This window comes from Puma concolor, chromosome D3 (genome assembly GCF_028749965.1).
Source record: "Puma concolor isolate L17-30 chromosome D3, mPumCon1.1.hap2, whole genome shotgun sequence".
Taxonomy (NCBI): domain Eukaryota; kingdom Metazoa; phylum Chordata; class Mammalia; order Carnivora; family Felidae; genus Puma; species Puma concolor.
In genome coordinates, this window is record NC_141678.1 from 7770637 (window position 1) to 7792393 (window position 21757).

General features: G+C 55.4%; 3 protein-coding genes across 3 annotated transcripts in view; 2 read left to right on the forward strand and 1 right to left on the reverse strand.

Annotated features, from left to right (window-relative positions):
• SETD1B (SET domain containing 1B, histone lysine methyltransferase) overlaps positions 1-7982 on the reverse strand; it is a 25590-nt gene extending 17608 nt beyond the window's left edge. Inside the window, 6 exon segments of the mRNA XM_086681611.1 lie at positions 1352-2590; positions 3486-3598; positions 5906-6176; positions 6811-6909; positions 7167-7354; positions 7862-7982. Of these exon segments, the coding sequence (XP_086537737.1) occupies positions 1352-2590; positions 3486-3598; positions 5906-6176; positions 6811-6909; positions 7167-7340 (1896 nt within the window). The 5' untranslated portion in view covers positions 7341-7354; positions 7862-7982.
• On the forward strand, positions 7524-12425 carry LOC147575278 (uncharacterized; the record flags this gene model as incomplete). The annotated part of the gene is made up of 3 exons (XM_086683331.1): positions 7524-8471; positions 10337-10442; positions 12393-12425. Coding segments are annotated over 2 exons (1035 nt in total), but the record flags the coding sequence as incomplete, so codon positions are not given.
• Positions 12426-14378: 1953 nt separating this feature from the next.
• On the forward strand, positions 14379-21452 carry LOC147575279 (uncharacterized). The gene is made up of 3 exons (XM_086681629.1): positions 14379-15190; positions 16816-16925; positions 17514-21452. The coding sequence occupies exons 1-3, from the start codon at positions 14497-14499 to the stop codon at positions 17613-17615; spliced, it is 906 nt and encodes a 301-aa protein (XP_086537755.1). The 5' UTR covers positions 14379-14496; the 3' UTR covers positions 17616-21452.
• Positions 21453-21757: the final 305 nt, after the last annotated feature.

The following is a 21757-nucleotide window of genomic DNA, read 5'->3' on the forward strand; positions in this document are numbered from 1 at the left end:
GCCAGCCTGGAGGTTATCTGTACTTTGGTCTTCCTACCGCTAAGATCTAGGGGCATCCCGACCCCATCTCTCTTAGGCTTCAGTCTCCCGCTTCCCTACAGTGACATGATGGGAGAGCCCAGTCCCTCCGTCTACCCTGGGATTCCCAGTCCCGGACCATTCTGTCAGCATGGTAAACATCCCCCAAGCCCAGGCAGCAGAGAGGAAGGGAAGAAAAGATGGCAGGGCTGCCAGCCCCCCACCTCTGCACAGCTGTCAACTCCTCCTGCCCGGACCCCTTGGCACCAGAAACCACTTCCCCAGAACTGCCTGGAGGCCCCCTGGAGCCCTGGCCACCTGCAGTCCCCTCCAGGGCAGGCCAAGTTCCTCTCTGTTCCTCCCCGAGGCAGCCAAACCTGCCTAATCAAAGGGCCTGGGAAGGGGGGACCCTCCCTCCTGCCGCCCACAAGGGCACAGAGCTCTGTCTAAGCCCCTGGCTGCTCATGCCCGCTGGGCACGCAGGTTCCAACACAGGTCTTCAGGAGGACCAGGACAGGTGCCTGGACCAGGAGTGGGGAGGAGCAGAGCCAAGGAAGATGACCTAATCCATCCCTCCAAGGGATTGTAGCACACAGCAGCCCCCACCCCAACCCAGAGGCTGGAGATTTGGGTAATAAGACCCCAGATAAAGATCTATGGCTGAGGAGAGGCTGGAGAATGGTCAGTTTTGCCTGTTTCTGGCTGTGGCCTTCCCCCTAGGCTAACCCTTAAGTCCCGACTCCTGGAAACAGAGGAAAAGCTAAGGGAAAATTCAATGCCCTCCCTGCCCACCATGGCTTCCTCTCTTCAGAGGGCACCAGGTTCTAGGAGGCAGTGCTCCAGAGCTCCCATCTGGCCTAGCCTAGCAGAATGCTCTGGCTAATCCCTCCCCCCAAATATGCCTGAGTGTCAGGATCAGCCCTGATCACCCTCAGGCGACCCAACAGACAAGGGGATCCAGAACCATTACCATAGTCCATACTATCTGGGGTCTCGGCAAACTCCTACCAAAGAAGCTCAAGTCAGAATTGATCCCTAGGAAAAGTCTTAACTTCCCATACCTAACAGGAGAGCAACAGAACCAAGTCATGTTTCCCTTCTCTCTATGGCTGCTAGGTTGCTCAGAGCCAAAGCAGCTGCTCAGTCACAGCCCCTGGTGCTTTTTGCGTTGGCTTTTTATTCTCTGTATTTGACTGGTTATTTTAGCTGCCCTAACCCTGTTACTTCTGTGTTTTAGCTAATTGTCCTGAGGGGATAACGTTTCAAAGGAGGAAAGGGAGACACAAGATAGACAAAACCAATCCAAGACAGAGGTGGACAGACATGGTGGTACCTCATCCATCTTCTCTGAGGTTGGGGTCCTGTCTCCAGCCAGGTCCAAGGCTACCTCAGTTGTCTGGCCCAGAAGACCAGAAGGGTCCGGGGGGCCTGGCTCCGGAGGGGGGCGGGGCCCCACGCCCAGGTCAAGCTCATCATCCTCGTCTGAGTCGGGTAGCGGCGTGGGGCTGATATCCTCCAGGCCGGTGCTGGAGGGGCGTGAGGAGGGTGGCGTGGGGCCTCGAAAGCCTGGCTGGGAGTTGGTGCCAAAGGGGGCCAGTGGGGAGAGCTGGGAGGAGGAGGAGGAGATGGGGCTGCCCTCCATCTGCAGCTCCGTATCCGAGTCCTGCTCTCGAAGGAAGGGCAGCTTGGTGCGCTGTTCCTTCAGCAGCATCTCTATGCGTGAATCCAGGCTGTCGTGGGGCTTCTCCAGCCCTGCAGGTGAGGACTCCAGCGTAGGTGTGCCTGGACTGTCACAAGGCTCAGGGCTCCAGCCAAAGGTCGGCCGGCCACCCAGCTCCATGCTGTTGGCATCAGGGGGCGGTGGGCCGGGCGGTGTGCCTGGCTTCTCCTTGGTCAGGGGTTCGGTGGGTGGCAGGGGTGGGGGCACAGGTGCTCTCCGGAATTCCCCACTCTCACGGGCCCCAAAGGTGGTTGTGGTGGTGGGCTCCTCAGGGGGTGGGGGGAAAGGGGGCACAGGGGTCTGATACGGAGAGAAAGCCGACTTGAACGTGACTCCAGGAGCGGGGGTTGCTTGGGCAGGCGGTGGAGTGTGGGCGAACGTGGCCGAATCCTGTGGTTGGGCCTTGAATGGAGGGCCACTGCTGCCCCCACTGCTGCTGACTGCCCCAAACGGGAGGTCCACGGAGCCCCTGAAGGCAGCTGGGGCCCCGGCCACTGCGGTGACCGCACAGGAGTTGTGGACATAATGATGCTCGTGGCGGCGGTTGTAGGCATCTGTGAACTTGCTTTCGTGGCGCCGGGCCTTGAAGGTCACCGTGGGGTCCTGGCTGAAGAGGTAGGAGGGTGTGGGCTGGCGGCTGGAGTAGCTGGAGTCCTGCGAGAAGGGGGTGCCCAGACGTGGCGTGAGCGGTGTGCCCTGTCCGTAGGAGTTGGGGGTGTCCAGGCGGCTGCTGGAGTACGCCGTGTCCTGCGAGAAGGGTGTCCCACCACTATTGGGGGTGACCGAGGAGGAGCCGGAGCCACAGCCTGCAGACAGACTACCATCCTTGAGGCGCTTCAGAGCATCTGACAGCTAGAGAGAGAGAGGGAGAGACAAGTGAGGTTGCTGAAGGGGGCTGCATGCAATGGATGGGGGCTGTTTTCCCTCTACACTCTGGGGATCTCAGAGCCAAGCTGGTCACTCTAGAACTGCAGCATGGTGGAAGAAGGGGGGGGGGGGGGGGAGAGGTAGGAGATCGAAGAGGAGCTTCTGGATTGTCCTAACTTTTCTCTAATCATAGAATAGCCAGCTATCCCCAAAGAACCTTGAGGGTTTTTTCTAATCCTTAAAGCAGAGAGAAGAGAAGATCCTGACGTCTTGATTTAAACTGGGATTTCCTTCCCATCTCAGACTGTCAGAAATCAAGGATCTTCCAGCAGGGAGAACTATAGTTTGGGGAGTGAGGGGGTGGCCAAGGGTCCTGTTCCCTCTGGTCTCCCAATGTTTTAGGAGTTAAGTCGTGTGACACTTAGTTAGGTAAAAGTGCCTAATGAAAAACCTAGCTGACCAGCAAGTCGGTGAAGGCTGCGTTCTGGAAAAGCTACTCCTGAGGGTAGGTGAGTTGATGCCAGGGAAGGGTTGGATTGAGAATCTCCCTGTGTGAGGGTGGCCTAGGTAGGAGGCAGTGGTTGGGTAAGGAGTCACGTCAGTCTCGCTCTGGGAATGGGGACCACTGAGGTCTGCTTTCTGGGGGCAGGGCTAGAGCAGTGCCCAGGACATCAGACACAGCAATGTTTCAGCATTAACACGAAGCCCTAAGTAGGCTGTGGGTCTGTGGGAATCCCAGGCTGGACAAGGCCAGGCTCCTCTGCCTCCTAGGCTCTGGCGTCCAACGCTAGAGATGGTGAATGGGGGCGAAGGGCCCATCAGAAGCTGGTGATGAGTGTGAGTATGTGGGGGGGAGGGTACTGAATGGTAATAAACCCACCTGCAGGGTCTCATTCACGATCGGAGAGACAGCATCCAGCTCACCCACTGGGAGGGTCTGGGGTGTGTATCGGCCCGTGACCAACAGTTCGTAGAACCGCATGCGGGTTTCCCCTGTGGGAAGGGCAAGGGAGGGAGGATTGAGGGAGGCTCCAGGATGGGGCAGACCCCACAGGTTGGCTTATGGGCCCCTGGCGCCTGACACCCCCAAGCCTGAGAAGCTTTGTGACCCTGACCGGGGAACCACCTCTCTGTACCTCACTGAGGAGTCCGATCTGTTCAACCAAGCTGCTCACCTGTATGATTTTTCTGACCCTAAGATTCAGAATTTTTTTTAAATCTTTTTTTTTTTTTTATTTATTTTTGGGACAGAGAGAGACAGAGCATGAACGGGGGAGGGGCAGAGAGAGAGGGAGACACAGAATCGGAAACAGGCTCCAGGCTCTGAGCCATCAGCCCAGAGCCCGACGCGGGGCTCGAACTCACGGACCGCAAGATCGTGACCTGGCTGAAGTCGGACGCTTAACCGACTGCGCCACCCAGGCGCCCCGCTAAGATTCAGAATTTAATCCTCTGTGGGGCCAGGACTCCCCCCAAAACAGAAACACCACCCCCAACACAGAGCCTCTCCCTGTCACTTGAGCCATAGCACCTGAAAAAAGTCAGGTTTTCCCACTTAACAGCCAGAGCCTGTAGCAGGTGGAGAGACCCAGTGACACAGAGGTGACAGTTCACTTTATTGTTAACTATCTGAGGCCAGGTGACCAGCAGAGTTTGTAAAACACAGTCTAGTACCACGTTACTGTGAACTCCATGGGCCTCCTCCGCTGACCTGGCTGACCAGGCCTCCCCAGCTCTGCCGGGCTGGTCCCACTGGGCCCTGTCTGGTAACCCTCCCCCATCAGCAGAGAGAGGCCTCTATAGACCCTGGGGCCCCAGATTATTGATATTTATAGAGCCCTCTGAGGCAGCTGCTTACATATGCAAAGGAGGCACATTCCTTGAGCTACACTTTACACTTTGCTGGTCTCTTTCTTGAAATACAAAGTTAGTTGGCAGTCTCTGAGGGCCTCTCACTTTTTTTTTTTTTTCTTCCTTTTTTTCAGAAATGAAATTTTGGGAAGAGCTGGCTGCTCCTTAAAATGGGCATGTGACAGGGAAGAAGGTTCCACATTCAGTTCTCAGGGAGAAATGAGACTGCAGCCACACAAGGGATGTGTAGAGTTTGAAGGGTCTGTACTCCCCTGACAGAGACAGGAACCCAGGCTTGTGCCCTGAGGAAACTCAGAACTAGATATGGGCTTGGCAAGAGTTTGTGGGATAACGGTGCCCACCCAGTTCCAGCATCCCTCCACAGCCCCCAGCAAGGTCTTAGAGACCTAGTCAATATGTATTCATCGTTGAAAGCACAAGAAAGGTTTAGATTTTCCTGTTTGGGTTTGGTGTGCCATTTGCCTCTAAACACCATGCTCACAAAACTCCTGGAAGCTGGCCACCTAAGCTTTCCCAGACAGTGTCTCCCAGAAAACCTCAAGAAGCACCGGACCCAACAGTGCCTGCCCAGTCACAGGGCAGGTTGGTCCTGGGGCACCCAGCACCTTCTTTCATATGGGTGGGAACTTCCCTAGAGAGGCCACAGGCAAACTTTGGGGGATGCCCTAGAGTCTTGCAAGCCCCTCCATCCAGTCGAGAAGAAGCCTCCCAGGAATGTAAGGAAGGAAGGGTGACTTCCCCAGCCCCACTCTGCCAGCAGTGAGCTCAGAGTGAGCACATAGCGGGATTCCCGGCGCATGGGAGGTGCTGCTGTCTCTTTAAGAGAGAGGAGGGAAGGCACAGTGTCAACCCTTGAGCACCCACAGCAGCCCGCCCAGCTCTATCAGAACATTATCAATGAAACCACACTCTGAGCCCAGATTGGTTCCCACTCCAGAAGGAAGGGGCAGCATGGGGGAGGGGGGGGACCCTGGATCCTTGGAGGATTCCCTTTTTAGCTGAAGGACCTACTCTATATGTATTTAAAGGCATTCTAGTGGCTCCCTCTCAGCTCCCACAAATAAACAAACCCTGCCTCTTCCCCTAACACAGATGGCATCACTGGAGACTGCCTAAACCCAGGCCACTAGGGCTCCAGGAGGGGCCCGCAGGGGTGTCAGTGGTGGGGAAGCCTCTGGGTGGTCCCTAGGGGTACATGCAGTAGCCAAGGACAGCACATTTGGTAAATTATAGCCTGTCTCCTAGCAACAGACAACACATTTAGCTCCATGTGACTCTATCCTCAGGGGGGGGGCAAAAAAAAAAAAAAAAGGGGGCTGTTGGGGGGGTCCCTAACACTGCAAGAGGGGCTCTGGGAGGGAAAGGAGTCGTAGTGACAGGTCTCACTGCCCCTCCATCGCAGTTTGTCCCAAGTGGGTCTCCACTCACCTTTAGTGTCCAGCTCCACGTGGATGATATTGCCCATGACCGAAGTGCTATGCAGGTGCTGAACCGCCTCTTTGGCTCCCCTGACCGTGGCAAAGACCACCTTGGCAATGCCCAAGTGCTTCTTGGTCTTAGGGTTGTACAAAATCTCCACCTCCTCCACCTCCCCATACTTCTTGCACATGTCCCTCAGGAAGTTTTCTCGGATGTTATCATTCAGCTTGGCAAATGTCACCTGCTTCGGAGGCACCGGGCCCACGTAGAACTCATCGATCTGGCAGGGACGAGGGGGAAGGGAGTTTGGAGAACATTGAAACCGAAGGGAAACACAACATTCCCCACTCGCGTGCCCGATGAAAACAATGAAGGTTAAAAAATATTTTTTTTTTTGAAAAAAAAAAAATGCACGCGGGCGGGCCCGGGAAGCGGAGGATTAAATCGTCTGGAACGTGGAAGTCCTCTGGGTTCGAAAGGAAAGGGGAAAAAGAAACAGTTTCTCTTTCCCCACCCCCCCATTCTGGCCTCCTCTCCCTGCAGCCGGGTCAGGGGCGAACCCTTGGTCTATGAAGTTGTCCCCTCTTAAGCCACAAGACTGAGAAGGGGCGTGGGTCCCTAGGCCAAGCTTCGGGGGCTAGCAGGAGCCAGGTGGGGACCCGGAGCCCCCAGCTGGGCCGGCAGGACACTGTATCAGATCCTTGATTACAGTTTCACTGAATGTTATTCTGTTTACAGTAGCTGAGAGAGGACACCCCTCTCGCTGCCATCTCCCCCTCCCCGCCAAAACTTCCCTGGCCATGGACGGCGGGAACTCAGAACCAGGCTAGGCTCCGGCAGAACTGGCGTTATTTTCGAACTCGGGGACTGGGGAGGCGGGGAGAGACCGTGGGGTCGGGGGGGAGGGGTCCTACCTTGAATTTGGGCACCGACAGCTCCAGCTCCTTGTTTTTGGTCCAGATCCCAACGACCCGGGGATCTTCGACAATTTCCACCGGGCGGTTGCTGGACATCTGTGGGGAGAAATGGGGGGGGGGGGGGGGGCGGGGCGGAATGGGAGGGCTGGTCCCACTCCCCAGGGGCAGAGGCAGACGCACCCCCCCCCCCCCCCTTCTCCAGGCACTTGTCAAACTCCAGGACTGGGGACCCGGCTGACAGTTGGCCCGGTGGTCGGAAGGGGGGGTCCCTGGGCAGCTCGGACCCCTTTCCCTCCGCCCCGGGCACGGCTGGTGGTGGGTGGGGGCGGCGGGGAGGCGCGCCGGCTACTCACCGCCAGGCTGAAATGCTGCCCATCGTAGCGGTACAGTTTATGATGCCCCTTTTTCAGAGCCGGGTCAATCATCAACTTGTAACTTCTCCAATGGTGGTTCCTCCTCTCGCCCGAAGGGCCGGGCTGCGGCGGGGGCTGCTGGTGGTGGTGGTGGGGGGGGTGACTGTTCTCCATGCCGTTAACCCAACCTGAAAACGAGCAAGTTGTTGTCGTCTCCGCCGCGGCGGCGGCGGCGGCGGCGGCGGCCGCTTCTACACACACGCGAAAGAATCAAATCGTCCAGCCCCCACCCCCTCCCACCTTACCAGCGCGCCCCAAAAGGAGCTGTCTCGCTGGCTCCCCCCAAAATAAGAATAGAGCGAGAGAATAACCCTTCCGGGAGAATTAGGCGCCCGCCCGCTCGGCCACCGTCTCGGGGCGGCAGCGAGGGGCTCCCGGGGGCCCCCGGTGCGTGCTGGCGGGGCCCGGGGCGTCCGGAGGACACGGGCTCCGGCCCATGGTGCCCGTCCTGCCTCCCGGCCGCCCGGCGTGGCGCTCGCTCGCTCGCTCGGCCCGGCTCGCGCGCTGGGCTCGCGGCAGGCCTGGCGCCGCCCGCCCGCCCGCCCGCTCGGCCGGAGCCCGGGCCGGGGCCGGGGCCGGGGGCTCGGGCCGCCCGGCTGCCGACCGCGGCCTCTCCCTCCCCGAGCCGCGCTTACATCCCCGCCGGGCGCCGGCCTCCCTGCGCCGCCAGCCAGTACATGGTGTCCCCCGCGGGAGCCGAGGCCGGGGCGGCCGGACGGGGGGCCGGGAGGGGGGGGCGCCGCCGCCGCGGCTGCCGGGCCCGGAGCTGCTGCCGCCGCCGCCGCCGCCGCTGCTGCTGCTGCTGCTGCTGCTGCTGCCCGGGAGGCGGCTGGCGGCGGAGGCTCGGCTCCCAGTAGCCGCACATCCCACAATACACCGCTAAGGAGCCCGACCCGAGCGCTCACCCTCCTCCTCTTCCTCCTCCTCCTCCTCTTCCTCCTCCCCTCTCCTTCCTCGCCGCTTCCCCAGGCACTCTCCCGGCGGCGGCAGCTGCGCCGCCAAAGCCCCGGGCCCCAGCGGCCCCCCACCCCTCACTCGCGCGCTCCCACACTGCCTCCCCCCTCCCCGGGGGAAGGCCTTTTAATTTATTTATTCTGCTGGGACTTAGGTGGGGGGCTTGGCTGGCGGGGGAGGGGGGGTCTCCCCGGGCTCTACCTCCCGCGGCTGGGGCTACCCTCCGAGCCGCGGCGGCCGCGGCGTGCGCCTGGGGCCTCCAAAACTGTTTCCAAACTGCCAAGACCGGAGGTGGGCTCGTGGGGGCTGGGGGAAAGGGCTGGGTTTTTTGAGGGGTGTGTGTGTATGATTGTGTGTTTAGATGCTGGGAACCGTGGGGGGAGGCAAGACGACTCGAGACGAGTTGCAATCGAGGTATCTTCGCTCCGGCTTCCTCCTTCTGCCCCGAGACCCCCCTCCCCCGTGGTGCTGAGCTAGGGAGGGGAAACCAGGATTTTAACCAAATTAGCATTCACATTCCTGGGAGGATGTAGCCCTCGCCTGGACCTGGGTGATAGAAGCTTTTTGCTCTGTTTTTATTTTTGGAGAGGAGCGCCCTGTAATTGTCCTAAACACATGCTTCTCTCTCCACCCCCCCCCCCTTCTTCCTCCAGCCACCAACGGAGGAGAGAGTCCCCCTTTTTTGCATTTATCTTTTCCTTCCCCTTTCTTTATTAAAGGTCCGGGAGTGGCGGCGCCCAATCAGCGCGCGGCTTCCATTTTGTGAGTTCAACTCCGAGGCTCCCGGGCTTCGCGAGGACGCGTTCGCAGCCCCCTCTGCCTGTCCTCTCGGGCGGCCGAGGCGAAGGAGCCGCCTTTCTGGGGCTTCGTGGTGGTGTATTTCATATTGGGGCTCTTTTCGGGGTTTGTAATTTGGCCGTGGGTAGGTAATTGGCTGGAGCAGGGCGGCAGGGCGCGGCAGCCAATCAGCGCGCGGCTTCTATAGGGCTTGAGTTATTAGACGCTGATCTCAAAACATCGTTCATCAGACACCAAGGAGAGGCCAACAGATGAGGGGAGCCATTTTTCTGCAATGGAATTAAATGGCCAAGTGGGTTTTTCCTTTGTTGCAAATGGGGAATGCTTTTCCTTTGACTCCACCATCCAGTTCAGGACGCCTCAGTGTTGTGTTTAACATTTGTCAACAGGCTAAAGGACTCACAATTGGAAGAATGAAGAAGACTTTTTAAAAAGATCTGGATTTTTCCTTATGACTTGGAATCCATCTTTGTCTTGTATAACTAGGTCATAGCACACCATTAATGTCAGCAGTTAACAATTTTGAATTCCAAAAAACCTAAGTAAATGACATATTTAATTTTTTTCCTCTTTTTTTTCTTGGGTGGGTGGGGGGAGCTTGGAGCTGTCTTAATCTGTATTCTCTTGACTGAACAATAAATTTTTAAATATATATAGTTTCCTCTATTAAACACTTAAACCTGGCCATCTTATTAACTCCTTCTGCTCTCTTTTTAACAAGGTAATGTTTTAAATGTATAGTTTTAGGACTAGCGAAATGGCAGCAACAAAAAATTGTAAGCAGTTGTTACTTTTAAGCTTTTAAAAAACCTTTTACGTTGTAAGTACCCAATCCATTCTGTCCTTACGCAGTGCAGTTTTCATGTTAATGTTGCTGAGATGTCCTTAATTTTCTGAACCTTCATCTGCATGTATGTCTTTGTCGCTCTTGTCTAATATAAGCCAGTTAAAATGCTTTTAGACGATTTTGCTTTTATAAAGCTAAGGTTTTTTAGCTTTAAGCTTTTGAAAATGTTTAAAGCAATAAATGCTAGTCAGCTTTCTTCCCAGTAACATGTACACGTTCTTTGAAAATCGATCTATTTGAAGAAAAACAGCTCTGTTTTTCTCGTCTTGGTAGGGGGGTGGGTGAGGGAAAGGAAGACCTTCTCTTTGTGTACAGAGTCTAAAGCCGTCACAGGAAACTAGATTAAAACTGGAAAACAAGTCCTAGCTGGTTCGAGCCAAACACCAACGTTAACTCGCGGGTATTTTCTATGGTGGTTGGGATGGCCGTGCGTCTTTTGCCTTTTGTTTGATTTGACTGTGTATTTTCGCCTTTTGTCTCTTAATGACGATCACACCATTGCTATATCCAGAGCAGTAAACAGTCCTCAGCGAAGCCGCCTTTTGCCAACCCAACCCTGGAAAGTTTGCAGAAGTGGAAGGAGCAGAAAATGCCATGAGAGTGTAACTTACAAAAAGGTAACAACAAGAAAGACACCACCATTCCCCCAATAATCCTAACTAAACAATCCCCCCCCCCTCCGCCGCCAAAAGATGTTTTTTACATAACACGTCCAAAACCTCCGCCCAGCTTGATCTTCCAGACTCCATGGCACCGGGCAGAGCCGGTAAGTTAAAAAAAAAAAAAAAAAAAAAAAAAAAAAAGTGCCTTTTGCCCCTTCGAGGAAATCTTTTTTCTAGCAGGCCAAGGGCTGCAGATGTTTGGGAGCTGAAGGGAGAAGGTTTCTGGAGCTTTATATTTGGCAGCCAGATGGGGAGGGGTGGGGGGACGAGGACTCCTCAGACCTTTTTGCCCCTTCTGCCCCGGAGGCGTGGGGAGGGTCTCCCCAGCGAGCTCGGGCATCCATGGAGCCGCCTGCGTTCATCCCCTTCGCTTTTCTAGGTCTGAGCCTTCCTGGGGAGGAGAAAGTTGAAGTGTTTTGGAGATTGGGGGGGGGCTCGAAAAACGAGGAAAGCTCCCCACTCGGCCTAGGGCCTCTCTCTCTTTTGATTGTCGGGCTCGCACTCTGAAGCCGGCTTTTCGGGGCTCCTGGGCGGGCCTGCGCTTCCTAAGCAAAAAAAGGACAAAAGGCCGGCGTCCATGTTGGCACCATGACGCAGCATCTCTCCCGCCTGCCACCAAGCGCTGCCTGTTCTCCCGACCGCGCTCGCTCCTCCCTCCCAAACACGAGTTTTATTTTCAGGTTCAGAGCAGAGCCGCAGGCCGGGGCCAGGGCCGGGGTCGGCCGGCGGGCGGGCCGGGCTGCGGGTGGCTAATGGCGGCCGCCCTCCTCCTCCTTCCTCCCTCCTTCCCCGGTTGTCGTTGGGGGCCCGGGGCTGACGGCGGCCCCTCGCTGGGCGGGCCCGAGAACCCGCCAGGGCACAGCGCCCCACGCCGGAGGGTGGTCGCGGAGACTGTTGCGGGGGCCGTGGGCCTGGGGGCGTCACGCGCCCCGGCTCCCACTGTCGCCTCCGCCGGGCGAGGCGGCCAGACGGGCGCCATTTCGCGCGCCGCCCGCGGCTCGGGCGGTGGCGGCTGCTGCGCGCCAGGCGGGAGGAGGGAAGGAGGCGGCGGGGCCGGGGGGGAGGGGAGGCCGGCGCGCCGCCGCCCGCGTTTCAGGCCGCCGCCCGCGTGGACGCCCCTGGCCGGGGGAGGCCTCGACGACGAGCGCGGGCTCCGCAGCCGCCCCGGACCCCGCGCCCGACTCCGGGGAGGGGGTGGGGGGCACGAGGAGACCTCGTTCCGAGCCCGGGGAGCGGGAGCCAGTAGCAAAGGGCCACGGGGACGGTGGGGGCCTCGAGGCTTCCCCTGACACCGCCCGGCGCCTCCGGAGGCGGCGGAAGCCTCCCTCGCGGCCCGACCCTGATCCTAGGCCGACTCCCGCTGCCTACCCGGGTCTCGGCGACCTTGTCTGGCTCTCAACGCCCGTAACAGCTGAGCCCGAGGGGTAGCTCCCTCCCCCACTTTGTCCCCACTTTGGGCTCGAGGCCTTCACGGAAGCCACTGATCTAGTCGTGCAGGGCACACCCCCCAACCCTGAGCTCTAGAGGCCGGGTGGGGGGGGGGTGGGGGTGAGGGAGGATTGTGGCCTGGGAAAGCCGAGCGGGCCTTCCCCGGGATCCCCTGAGGCGGAGGGCTCCAGGGTAAGCCCTCACATCTCCGGCCCATTCTCGGGGAGGGGACGTGGACGGGGCGGGGACGTGGACGGGGCGGGCCTTTGGAAATGCAGATGAGTCGCCTCCTGCTGCTAGTCGCCCTGGCTGAACCTTCCTGACTCAGCCGCCCCCCACCCCCATCCTTTCCAGAGTGAGGGCCCCCTGGGCAGATGGGAAAGGGGGGCTTTTGTAAGGCTCCCTTTCCCTCAAGGAGACCCTACCCGGTTTGTGGCTATCAACACCCTGAGAAACCATCCGACTTTTCCCCGCCAGGCTCTTGGCTGGAGAAAGGGCGACGGCCAGGTATTTATCCCCAGGGTGAACCATCTTCCTTTGGACAGCAGGATCAGGCCTAATTTCACTCTGACAATACTCTAAGGTAGGTGTGAGTCTTTTCCCAGTCTGAGAGGAAGATTTGGGGGGCTTGGGCCTGGAGCCCAGGGAGGGCGGGCACCCCAAACCCGCTAGGCTGGTTCTGCAGCCCCTCCCCCCCACAGATGTGTGGGACTGTTGTGTGTGAAACCGGCTGCCTGCTGGGCCTGCTTGGTCCATCCATCCCCGCCTGTCAGCTTCTGTTGTCAAGAGTTTGGGGCGTGCAATTCTCTGCAGTGTTGAGCAGCATAGGAGAGGCTGAACTTGCAAGTATTTCCCAGTTGTGTGTTTCGGGGTGGGCGGGGTAGGGCCATGGATGCCTCTTCTGAAAGGTAGTCTGTTGCCAGGAAGCTCAGCCCTGCTCTGGCCCTCCCTTCCGGCCCTAGTGGGGGCGTGTGGGGTGACCGTGAGCTGGTCTCTTGCCCTCTGATGTCTGGCTGCTTCAGAGGTGAACACAAGTACCTGAGATCTGGGCCAGCTTCCTCCGAGAAAGAGGCTTCTGGATTCTTCTCCCCCTTCTTGGGAATTCTCACGATTTTCTGCACCCCCCCAGGCCCCCCCCCCAAGAGTCCTGGTTCTAAAATGAGACAAACTGGGATTTGAAACCTGGCTAGCCATTTATGTGCTGTGACTTTGCATGAGCTGCTGAGTCTCTGAGCCCATTTCCCCATCTGCACAATGGGGCTGGGTCACTGATCCCTAGTCTAGAGTGTGCACCGGAGTCATACAGGTGGCTCATTAGAACATACTGCTGGGGCCCAGTCCTCAAGTTTCTGATTCGGTAGGTGGGGCCCGAGACCTTGCATTTCTACCAAGTTCCCAGGTGATGCCGATGCTGCAATCTGAAGATATGTTTTGAGAGCCTTTGGGTGAGAGACTAAGAGAAAAATTACCAGGGGTACCCACAACTGCAAAGAAAAGACCCCCCCCCCTCCCGGTACCGGAACCAGCCAGGGCATGCCCGGTTGTGGTTTGACCTAAAGGCGGGAACCAGTCAAGTTTTGCTGAGTGTTCAAATTTAAATATCAACCAATAACAGCTCTGTAACCGTGGAAGATCCCTAACTTCCCCATAACTTGTTTGTGCCTGTCTATAAAAAGGCTGTAAAAACCTCACTCGGGCACTCTTAGCGTCACTGACAACGGGTGCGTGGAGGTCTGGGTTCGAACCTGCAATAAACGGCCCTTGCCGCTTGGCTTTGACTCTGGACTCTGGTGGTTTGTTCTTGAGGGTCACCCGAATTTGGGCATATCATTTGGGGGCTCATCTGGGATACCTCTAAGCCCTCCAGACCCCAAGTCGACGGGTCGTCCCTGAAGCTGATCGGTAAGTGAGCCGGCTCTGTCCGTTTCTGTCTGTATATCGTCTGTTCATTTCTGGCTCTCTCCCGCGCGGGATCTGTATCGGGGACTGACACAGCCCTGGCAGACGCGCTATAGGGCAGTCAGTCGGGACCAGTAGGAGACGTCCTCTGGCACCCGTCTGGGGCACCATTTTGGCCCATTGGAGCTTTTCTGTTCGGGTTACGGACACCCGAAACGCGCTAGCGACCTATGTTTCATGTTCTCTATTCTATAACCTTTAAGCGTTGAACCCCTTCTCTTTCACAGGTGACCTGGCCTGGCGCAACCAGAAATCCTCATAACTTTACTGTTTCTCCTTTTAATCCTTTTCTCCACCTCCAGGATACAGATGGGCCAATCTCAAAGCACTCCTCTTTCTCTCCTTGTTGCTAACTTCAGGGATGTTAGAACCAGAGGACAGAATTTGAGTCTAGACATCCGGAGGGGAAAATTAATAACCCTCTGCCGCTCCGCATGGCCAACCTTCGGCGTTGGATGGCCAACCGGAGGAACTTTCTGCCTCCCTATAATTGCTAAGGTGAAGTCAAAGATTTTTCTACCGGGTCGCGAGGGACACCCGGATCAGATTCCCTTACATTCTAGTATGGCAAGATTTGGTGGAAAATCCACCCCCTTGGTTGGCCCCCTTCCTGTCCTCAGGAATGTGTAAGGTCCTTGCCATGCGGACTGCAGATCCCCCAAAACCAAAGACGCCATCTGCGCCCTTGTATCCCATATTGCCTGATAGTCAGGATCTACTATCCCTACACCCTCCACCCTATCATCCCCCTCCCCTCGTACCCCAGGCCCTACCAGCACCAGCCGCCCCACCAGCCTCCCCGCTAGTTGCCCCCCTAGGGGAACCGGGAGGACGGGAGGCTATAGCTGCACCGGGCCCCATTGAAAACGAAACTGACCCTGAGGGGCCAGCCGGCCGAACCCGTGGGCGCACCCAGCGTGAGCTAAACCCTCGCCTCCCCGACTCCACTGTGGCCCTACCCCTGCGGGCAATAGGACCCCCAGATGAAACAGGCAACCCCCGACTCCAGTATTGGCCCTTTTCCACCAGTGACCTTTACAACTGGAAAACACAGAACGCTCGATTCTCTGATAACCCTAAAGACCTAATAGCTCTTTTAGACAGTGTCACGTTCACCCACCAGCCCACCTGGGACGACTGTCAGCAGCTCCTCCGCATCCTGTTCACTACAGAGGAGCGAGAGAGGATCCAATTAGAAGCAAGAAAGCTGGTTCCCGGAGACGACGGTCAGCCGACATCTAACCCTGACCTCATTAATGCGGCTTTCCCCCTAACCAGACCTCCACAGGACGAATGGGACTACAACACTGCAGAAGGTAGGGGAAGGCTACTCATTTATCGCCAGACTCTGATGGCGGGTCTCCGGGCTGCGGCTCGCAAGCCCACCAATTTGGCTAAGGTATATTCGGTCGTACAGGGAAAGACAGAGAGTCCAGCTGCTTACTTAGACTAATGGAAGCCTTTAGACAGTTTACCCCCATGGATCCAGAAGTCCCTGAGAACCAGGCTGCTGTCGTTTTGTCCTTTGTAAATCAAGCAGCTCCTGACATTAAGAAAAAACTCCAAAGGCTAGAGGATTTAGAAGGTAAACAGATCCAGGATCTGCTCCGTATAGCACAACGGGTCTACAACAACAGGGACGCCCCAGAAGAGAGACAGATCAAGGCCAGAGAAAATGACTAAAGTCCTGGCCGCTATAGTCCAGAAAGAACAGCCACCCCCAGAAGGCACTCAAACAACACGCCCTCCCAGGCGGCCCTTAGATAAAGATCAGTGCGCCTATTGTAAAGAAAAAGGCCATTGGGCACCAGAATGCCCCAAAAAGAAACAACCCCGCCCCAGCCAAGGACAATGGCAGCCTAAAACAGCCCCCATACTGTTTACCCAAGATACAGAATAGGGAGGACAGGGTTCAGATCCCCTCCCCGAACCTAGGGTAACATTGCAAGTGGAGGGGACCCCGGTCCAGTTCCTAGTTGATACCGGGGCACAGCACTCAGTTCTGGTCAAGCCCCATGGAAAAGTATCTGAAAAATCTTCCTGGGTACAAGGAGCCACCGGAATAAAAAAGTACCCCTGGACAACTCAGAGGACTGTGGACTTGGGAACTGGGAAGGTAACCCACTCCTTCCTGGTTATTCCCGACAGCCCCTGCCCCCTGTTGGGGAGGGATTTGCTTACCAAAATGGGGGCCCAAATTCATTTCCAACTGGGAGGACCCACAGTGACTGACTTTCACAACCAACCCATATCTGTACTCACTGTGAGACTAGAAGATGAATACAGGCTCCATCAGAAACCCACTCCTCTGGACCAGGGCACCGAGCCCTGGCTTCAACGCTTCCCAGACGCGTGGGCAGAAACGGGTGGTATGGGGCTAGCAAAACATCGCCCAGCCCTATTTATAGAGGTCAAGCCCGGGAGGGACCCCGTCCGCGTGCGCCAATACCCTATGCCCGTGGAAGCCAAAAATGGCATCACACCGCATATCCGCCGCTTCCTTGACCTCGGGGTCCTACGCACCTGCCACTCAGCATGGAATACCCCCCTGCTGCCCGTGCGCAAACCCAACAGCGGGGAATACAGACCAGTGCAGGACCTGAGAGAAGTCAATAAGCGGGTGATGGACATACATCCAACCATTCCTAACCCCTATACTCTCTTGAGCGCCTTCAGCCCAGAAAAACAATGGTATACTGTTCTGGATCTAAAAGATGCTTTTTTCAGCCTACCACTAGCGCCTAAAAGTCAGGAGCTATTTGCATTCGAGTGGACAGATCCAGACAGGGGCATAAATGGCCAACTCACTTGGACCAGACTGCCACAGGATTCAAAAACTCTCCGACCCTGTTGGACGAGGCTCTACACGAAGATTTAAGTGAGTACAGACAACAACACCCTAATATAACTCTCCTGCAGTATGTTGATGATCTCTTAATAGCTGCCGAGATGTCCGAAGCCTGCATCCAGGGAACCGAAGGTCTCCTGCGAACTCTGGGAACCTTAGGCTACCGCGCCTCATCAAAGAAGGCTCAGACCTGCAAGTCAGAGGTAACTTACCTGGGTTACTTACTGAAAGGGAGGCAACGCTGGCTAACGGATGCCCGGAAGGAGACCGTCCTTCGTATTCCCAGACCGCAGACACCACGACAGGTGAGGGAATTCCTGGGGTCGGCTGGGTTCTGCAGACTATGGATACCAGGGTTTGCTGAATTAGCAAAGCCTTTATACCAGGCAACAAAGGACCAACAGCCCTATAGTTGGACGGAAGAAGCCAAACAGGCCTTCCAACGAATTAAAACTGCTCTGCTATCAGCACCTGCTCTGGGACTCCCCGATGTCTCCAAACCCTTCCACCTGTGTGTAGATGAAAACCGAGGCATAGCTAAGGCGGTGCTAACCCAGCATTTAGGCCCTTGGCACAGGCCAGTAGCCTATCTGTCTAAAAAGCTAGATCCAGTGGCCGCCGGATGGCCACCCTGTCTCCGGATGATTGCAGCCACTGCCCTAATGGTAAAGGACGCTGATAAGCTGACCATGGGCCAAGAGCTACAAGTCACCACCCCGCATGCCATCGAGGGCATCCTCAAGCAGCCGCCTGACCGACGGTTGAGCAATGCCCGACTCACTCATTACCAGGGACTGCTGCTGAACCCCCTCAGGGTCATCTTCACCCCCCCCAACGGCCCTGAACCCAGCATCACTGCTGCCAGACCCAGACATGGGAACCCCACTTCATGACTGCGCCGACACACTGGCTCAAGTTTACGGGGGAGGACTTGCAGGCCCAACCATTATCGGATGCGGACGCCATCTGGTTCACCGATGGAAGCCGCTCCGTTCACCAGGGACAAAGGTATGCGGGGGCGGCCGTAACTTCAGAAACTGAGGTGGTTTGGGCAGAAGCCCTACCCCCCGGAACCTCGGCCCAAAAGGCTGAACTAATAGCCTTAACCCAGGCCCTAAAATTAGGAAGAGACCGCAAGCTAACCGTGTACACTGATAGCTGATAGATATGCCTTCGCCACTGCTCATGTACATGGGGCGATATACAGAGAACGGGGGCTCCTCACAGCTGAAGGGAAAGACATCAAAAATAAAGAAGAGATTCTAGCCCTGCTAGCAGCCTTATGGGAACCCAAAAAGCTAGCGATTGTGCATTGCCCAGGACACCAGAAGGCAACCGACCCAGTTTCCCGGGGCAACAATTTGGCCGATTGGACTGCAAAAGACATAGCTCGGCCCCCAGCGCAATTACTGACCCTACAGCTGCCAGACCCCGGACCCTGGGAATTGCCCCCCAGCCCTGAGTATTCAGAAAGCGATATTCAACGGATGAGTAAACTTCCTATGACCCGAGTCAAAGATGGCTGGTGGAGAGACTCCAAAAGCAGCATTATACTCCCAGATAAACTAGGGTGGCAGGTTCTAGAGCGGATCCATCACAGCACCCACTTAGGTTCCCGGCGAATGTTGGACTTACTGAGACAGACTGGACTAAAAATCAGAAATGTCTCCAATAAAGTCGATCAAGTAGTCACTAAATGTACACTGTGCCAACTCAACAATGCAAATAGCAATCCTCAGGCAACAGGGGTAAGACAAAGAGGGAGCAGACCGGGGACCTATTGGGAAGTAGATTTCACTGAGGTAAAACCAGGAAAATATGGATATAAGTATTTGCTGGTTTTTGTAGATACCTTTTTAGGATGGACTGAAGCCTTTCCAACCAAGAATGAAACAGCGCAGATTGTAGCCAAAAAGATCCTGGAAGAAATCCTGCCCAGGTATGGTTTTCCAGTAATGATAGGGTCAGACAATGGACCTGCATTCGTCTCTAAGGTAAGTCAGGAACTGGCTTCCATACTTGGGGCTGATTGGAAATTACATTGTGCATACCGACCCCAAAGCTCAGGACAGGTAGAGAGAATGAACAGAACATTAAAGGAGACCCTAACCAAATTGACCATGGAGACTGGCGTTAACTGGGTGGTCCTTCTCCCCTACGCTCTGTTCAGGGTGCATAATTCCCCATACAAACTGGGACTCACACCCTATGAAATAATGCATGGTAGACCACCCCGTATCATTCCTAACCTAAAAGATAACCTTGTCAAAGCTGAGAACGATAATAGTCTTGAATTCTGGTTCTCCCTACAAGCCTTGCAGAGGGTCCATGAAGATGTATGGCCCAAATTAAAGGAACTCTATGAGACTGGACCCCCGCCTATTCCACATCAATTCCAGCCAGGGGATTGGGTCCTCGTCAAACGTCATCAGCAGGAAAATCTGGAACCCAGGTGGAAAGGACCCTTCCAGGTCATCCTGACAACACCTACGGCCATCAAAGTAGACGGAATCGCCACCTGGATTCATTGCACCCACGCCAAGCCTGTACACCCATTCTCAGACCTCATCGGACCTCCAGCGAAAGGAACAACCTGGACAATCAACCGGAGTAAGGACAATCCCCTAAAAATCACCCTGCGCCGCAAACCACCCAAGCCATAGCCATGATAATCATTCTGTTCTTTGTAACCTCTTTTATTTTACAAACCCCCTTTGTGAGCGGAGGCCTCGAACCTCCAGCTAAGGAGGCAATACTACATAACTTATATGGAAAACCATGTGAATGTAGAGGGGGAAAGTCTGAATCCCCAGTAGTACCCGAGCGGTACACCTACACACAGGATTGTGGAGAAACAACCGCCTATTTAGTTCAGAATTATGGAGCAATGGGGGGCTCTCAATCATGGAAATGTGTTCCTAAACCTAAAACTCTCCCCCCTAGCTCTAGATGCCCCTGTAGCACTTACCAAGACTCCATGCACAGTGCTTGCTATACTGCTGTCTAGCAGTGTATAGGACAGGATAACAAAGCCTACTTCACCGCAGTATTGCAGCGTGCCAGGACTGCCGCGGTAACGGGAGAAAATGAATATATGCAGGCAGGATGCCGGGGCACAGTAGGAACTCGTGTGCTGGAATACCAAAGCCCCGGTACACATTTCAGACGGGGGTGGGCCCCAAGATACGGTCCGACAAATTGAAACCCGGAAGAAACTTGAAAAAAATATTTCAGGGGATGTATCCCCAACTTAATTACCACCCACTAATTCTGCCTGAAAATAGCCATTCCGACCTGGACCCTCAGACTATGGATATAATTAAGGCTACCTTTGCACTCCTAAATGCCTCCAACCCCGCTCTAGCCCAAGACTGCTGGCTATGTCTCCCTCAGGGGCAGCCCAGACCTATAGCAATCCCTCCCACCCTAAGCCTCGATAGCACTGATGACTGTCATCCCTTAAACCCTGTCGACCCCTTCCCCATGCAATCTCTCATTGTATTCAATATCTCATGTCTTGTTAAAAATCACACAGACCCTAACGACAGTATTGATTTAGGGGAAGTCTCTTTTGGTGACTGTACCAACTATACAGTAATCAACTCCTCACTATGTAGCTCCAACACCACTGTATTTATATGTGGGGGCAATCTCGCTCACACTTACCCCCAAATTGGACAGGAATCTGCGTCCCAGCAACCCTCCTTCCGGATGTAGACCTGGTTCCAGGGGATTCCCCGATGCCTATACCTAGCTTAGACTATCTACCAGGGAGAGCCAAGAGAGCAGTGGCAGTCATCCCCCTATTAGTAGGGTTAGGAATAACAGGAGCTGTAACAGCTGGATCGGCGGGCTTAGGTGTATCTGTCCACACATACCATCAACTTTCACGACAGCTAATAGAAGATGTACAGGCCCTGTCCGGAACCATCCAAGACTTACAGGATCAACTTGATTCCCTAGCCGAGGTAGTATTACAGAATAGAAGGGGACTAGACCTGTTAACTGCAGAGCAAGGTGGGATATGTTTAGCCCTCCAAGAAAAATGTTGCTTTTGTGCTAACAAGTCAGGAATAGTAAGAACAAAAATCAACTCCAAGAAGATTTAGCCCACCATCGGAAAGAATTAGCTGACAACCCTTTATGGTTCGGACTCAACGGCTTCCTCCCATACCTCCTCCCCCTCTTAGGGCCATTGCTAAGCTTGCTACTTCTCCTCACAATAGGGCCATGTATCATAAACAAAATGTTAGCTTTTATCAAAGAAAGAGTCAATACTATTCAACTGATGGTCCTCAGAACCCAATAGCAACCTATCGTTAATGAAACATTTGAGTCAAACACGTAAGATCCAAGATTGGCTCTTAAGGCACCAAAGAAAGGGGGGAATGAGAGACTAAGAGAAAAGTTACCAGGGGTACCCACAACTGCAAAGAAAAGACCCCCCCCCCCCCCCCCCCCGCCGGTCCCAGAACCAGCCAGGGCGTGCCAGGTTGTGGTTTGACCTAAAGGCGGGAACCAGTCAAGTTTTGCTGAGTGTTCAAATTTAAATATCAACCAATAACAGCTCTGTAACAGTGGAAGATCCCTAACTTCCCCATAACTTGTTTGTGCCTGTCTATAAAAAGGCTGTAAAAACCTCGCTCGGGGCCTCTTAGCGTCACTGACAACGAGTGCGCGGAGGTCCGGGTTCGAACCTGCAATAAACGGCCCTTGCCGCTTGGCTTTGACTCTGGACTCTGGTGGTTTGTTCTTGGGGGTCACCCAAATTTGGGCATATCATGGGCTGGGTAACACCTGGGGGTGTTGTGAGGAGGACGTGAACTAGTGCTTTTGAAACCGAGGCGTTTGCTTCATAATAATGGCAACTCTCCTTACTCTCCTAACACAAGCTGACTGGCTCCTGGTGTCCCACTGTCTCCAGGAAGCTCCACAGCTGGAGATGGTGTGGCCCTTGATCTCTGACCCCTCCCCCATGCGGTCTCTAGTTAGGGATTACTTTGATGAACCATTTGGGTCCCAGGTGCCACTGATC

What these genes read in the sequence shown, in the direction of transcription:
- LOC147575279 (XM_086681629.1), top strand. Translation starts at nt 14,497, where the DNA reads ATGTGTAAGGTCCTTGCCATGCGGACTGCAGATCCCCCAAAACCAAAG. An exon ending in GGACTACAACACTGCAGAAG is followed by an intron (nt 15,191 to 16,815) that starts GTAGGGGAAGGC and finishes ATCTCTTAATAG; the next exon opens with CTGCCGAGATGTCCGAAGCC. An exon ending in CTCAGACCTGCAAGTCAGAG is followed by an intron (nt 16,926 to 17,513) that starts GTAACTTACCTG and finishes ACTCATTACCAG; the next exon opens with GGACTGCTGCTGAACCCCCT.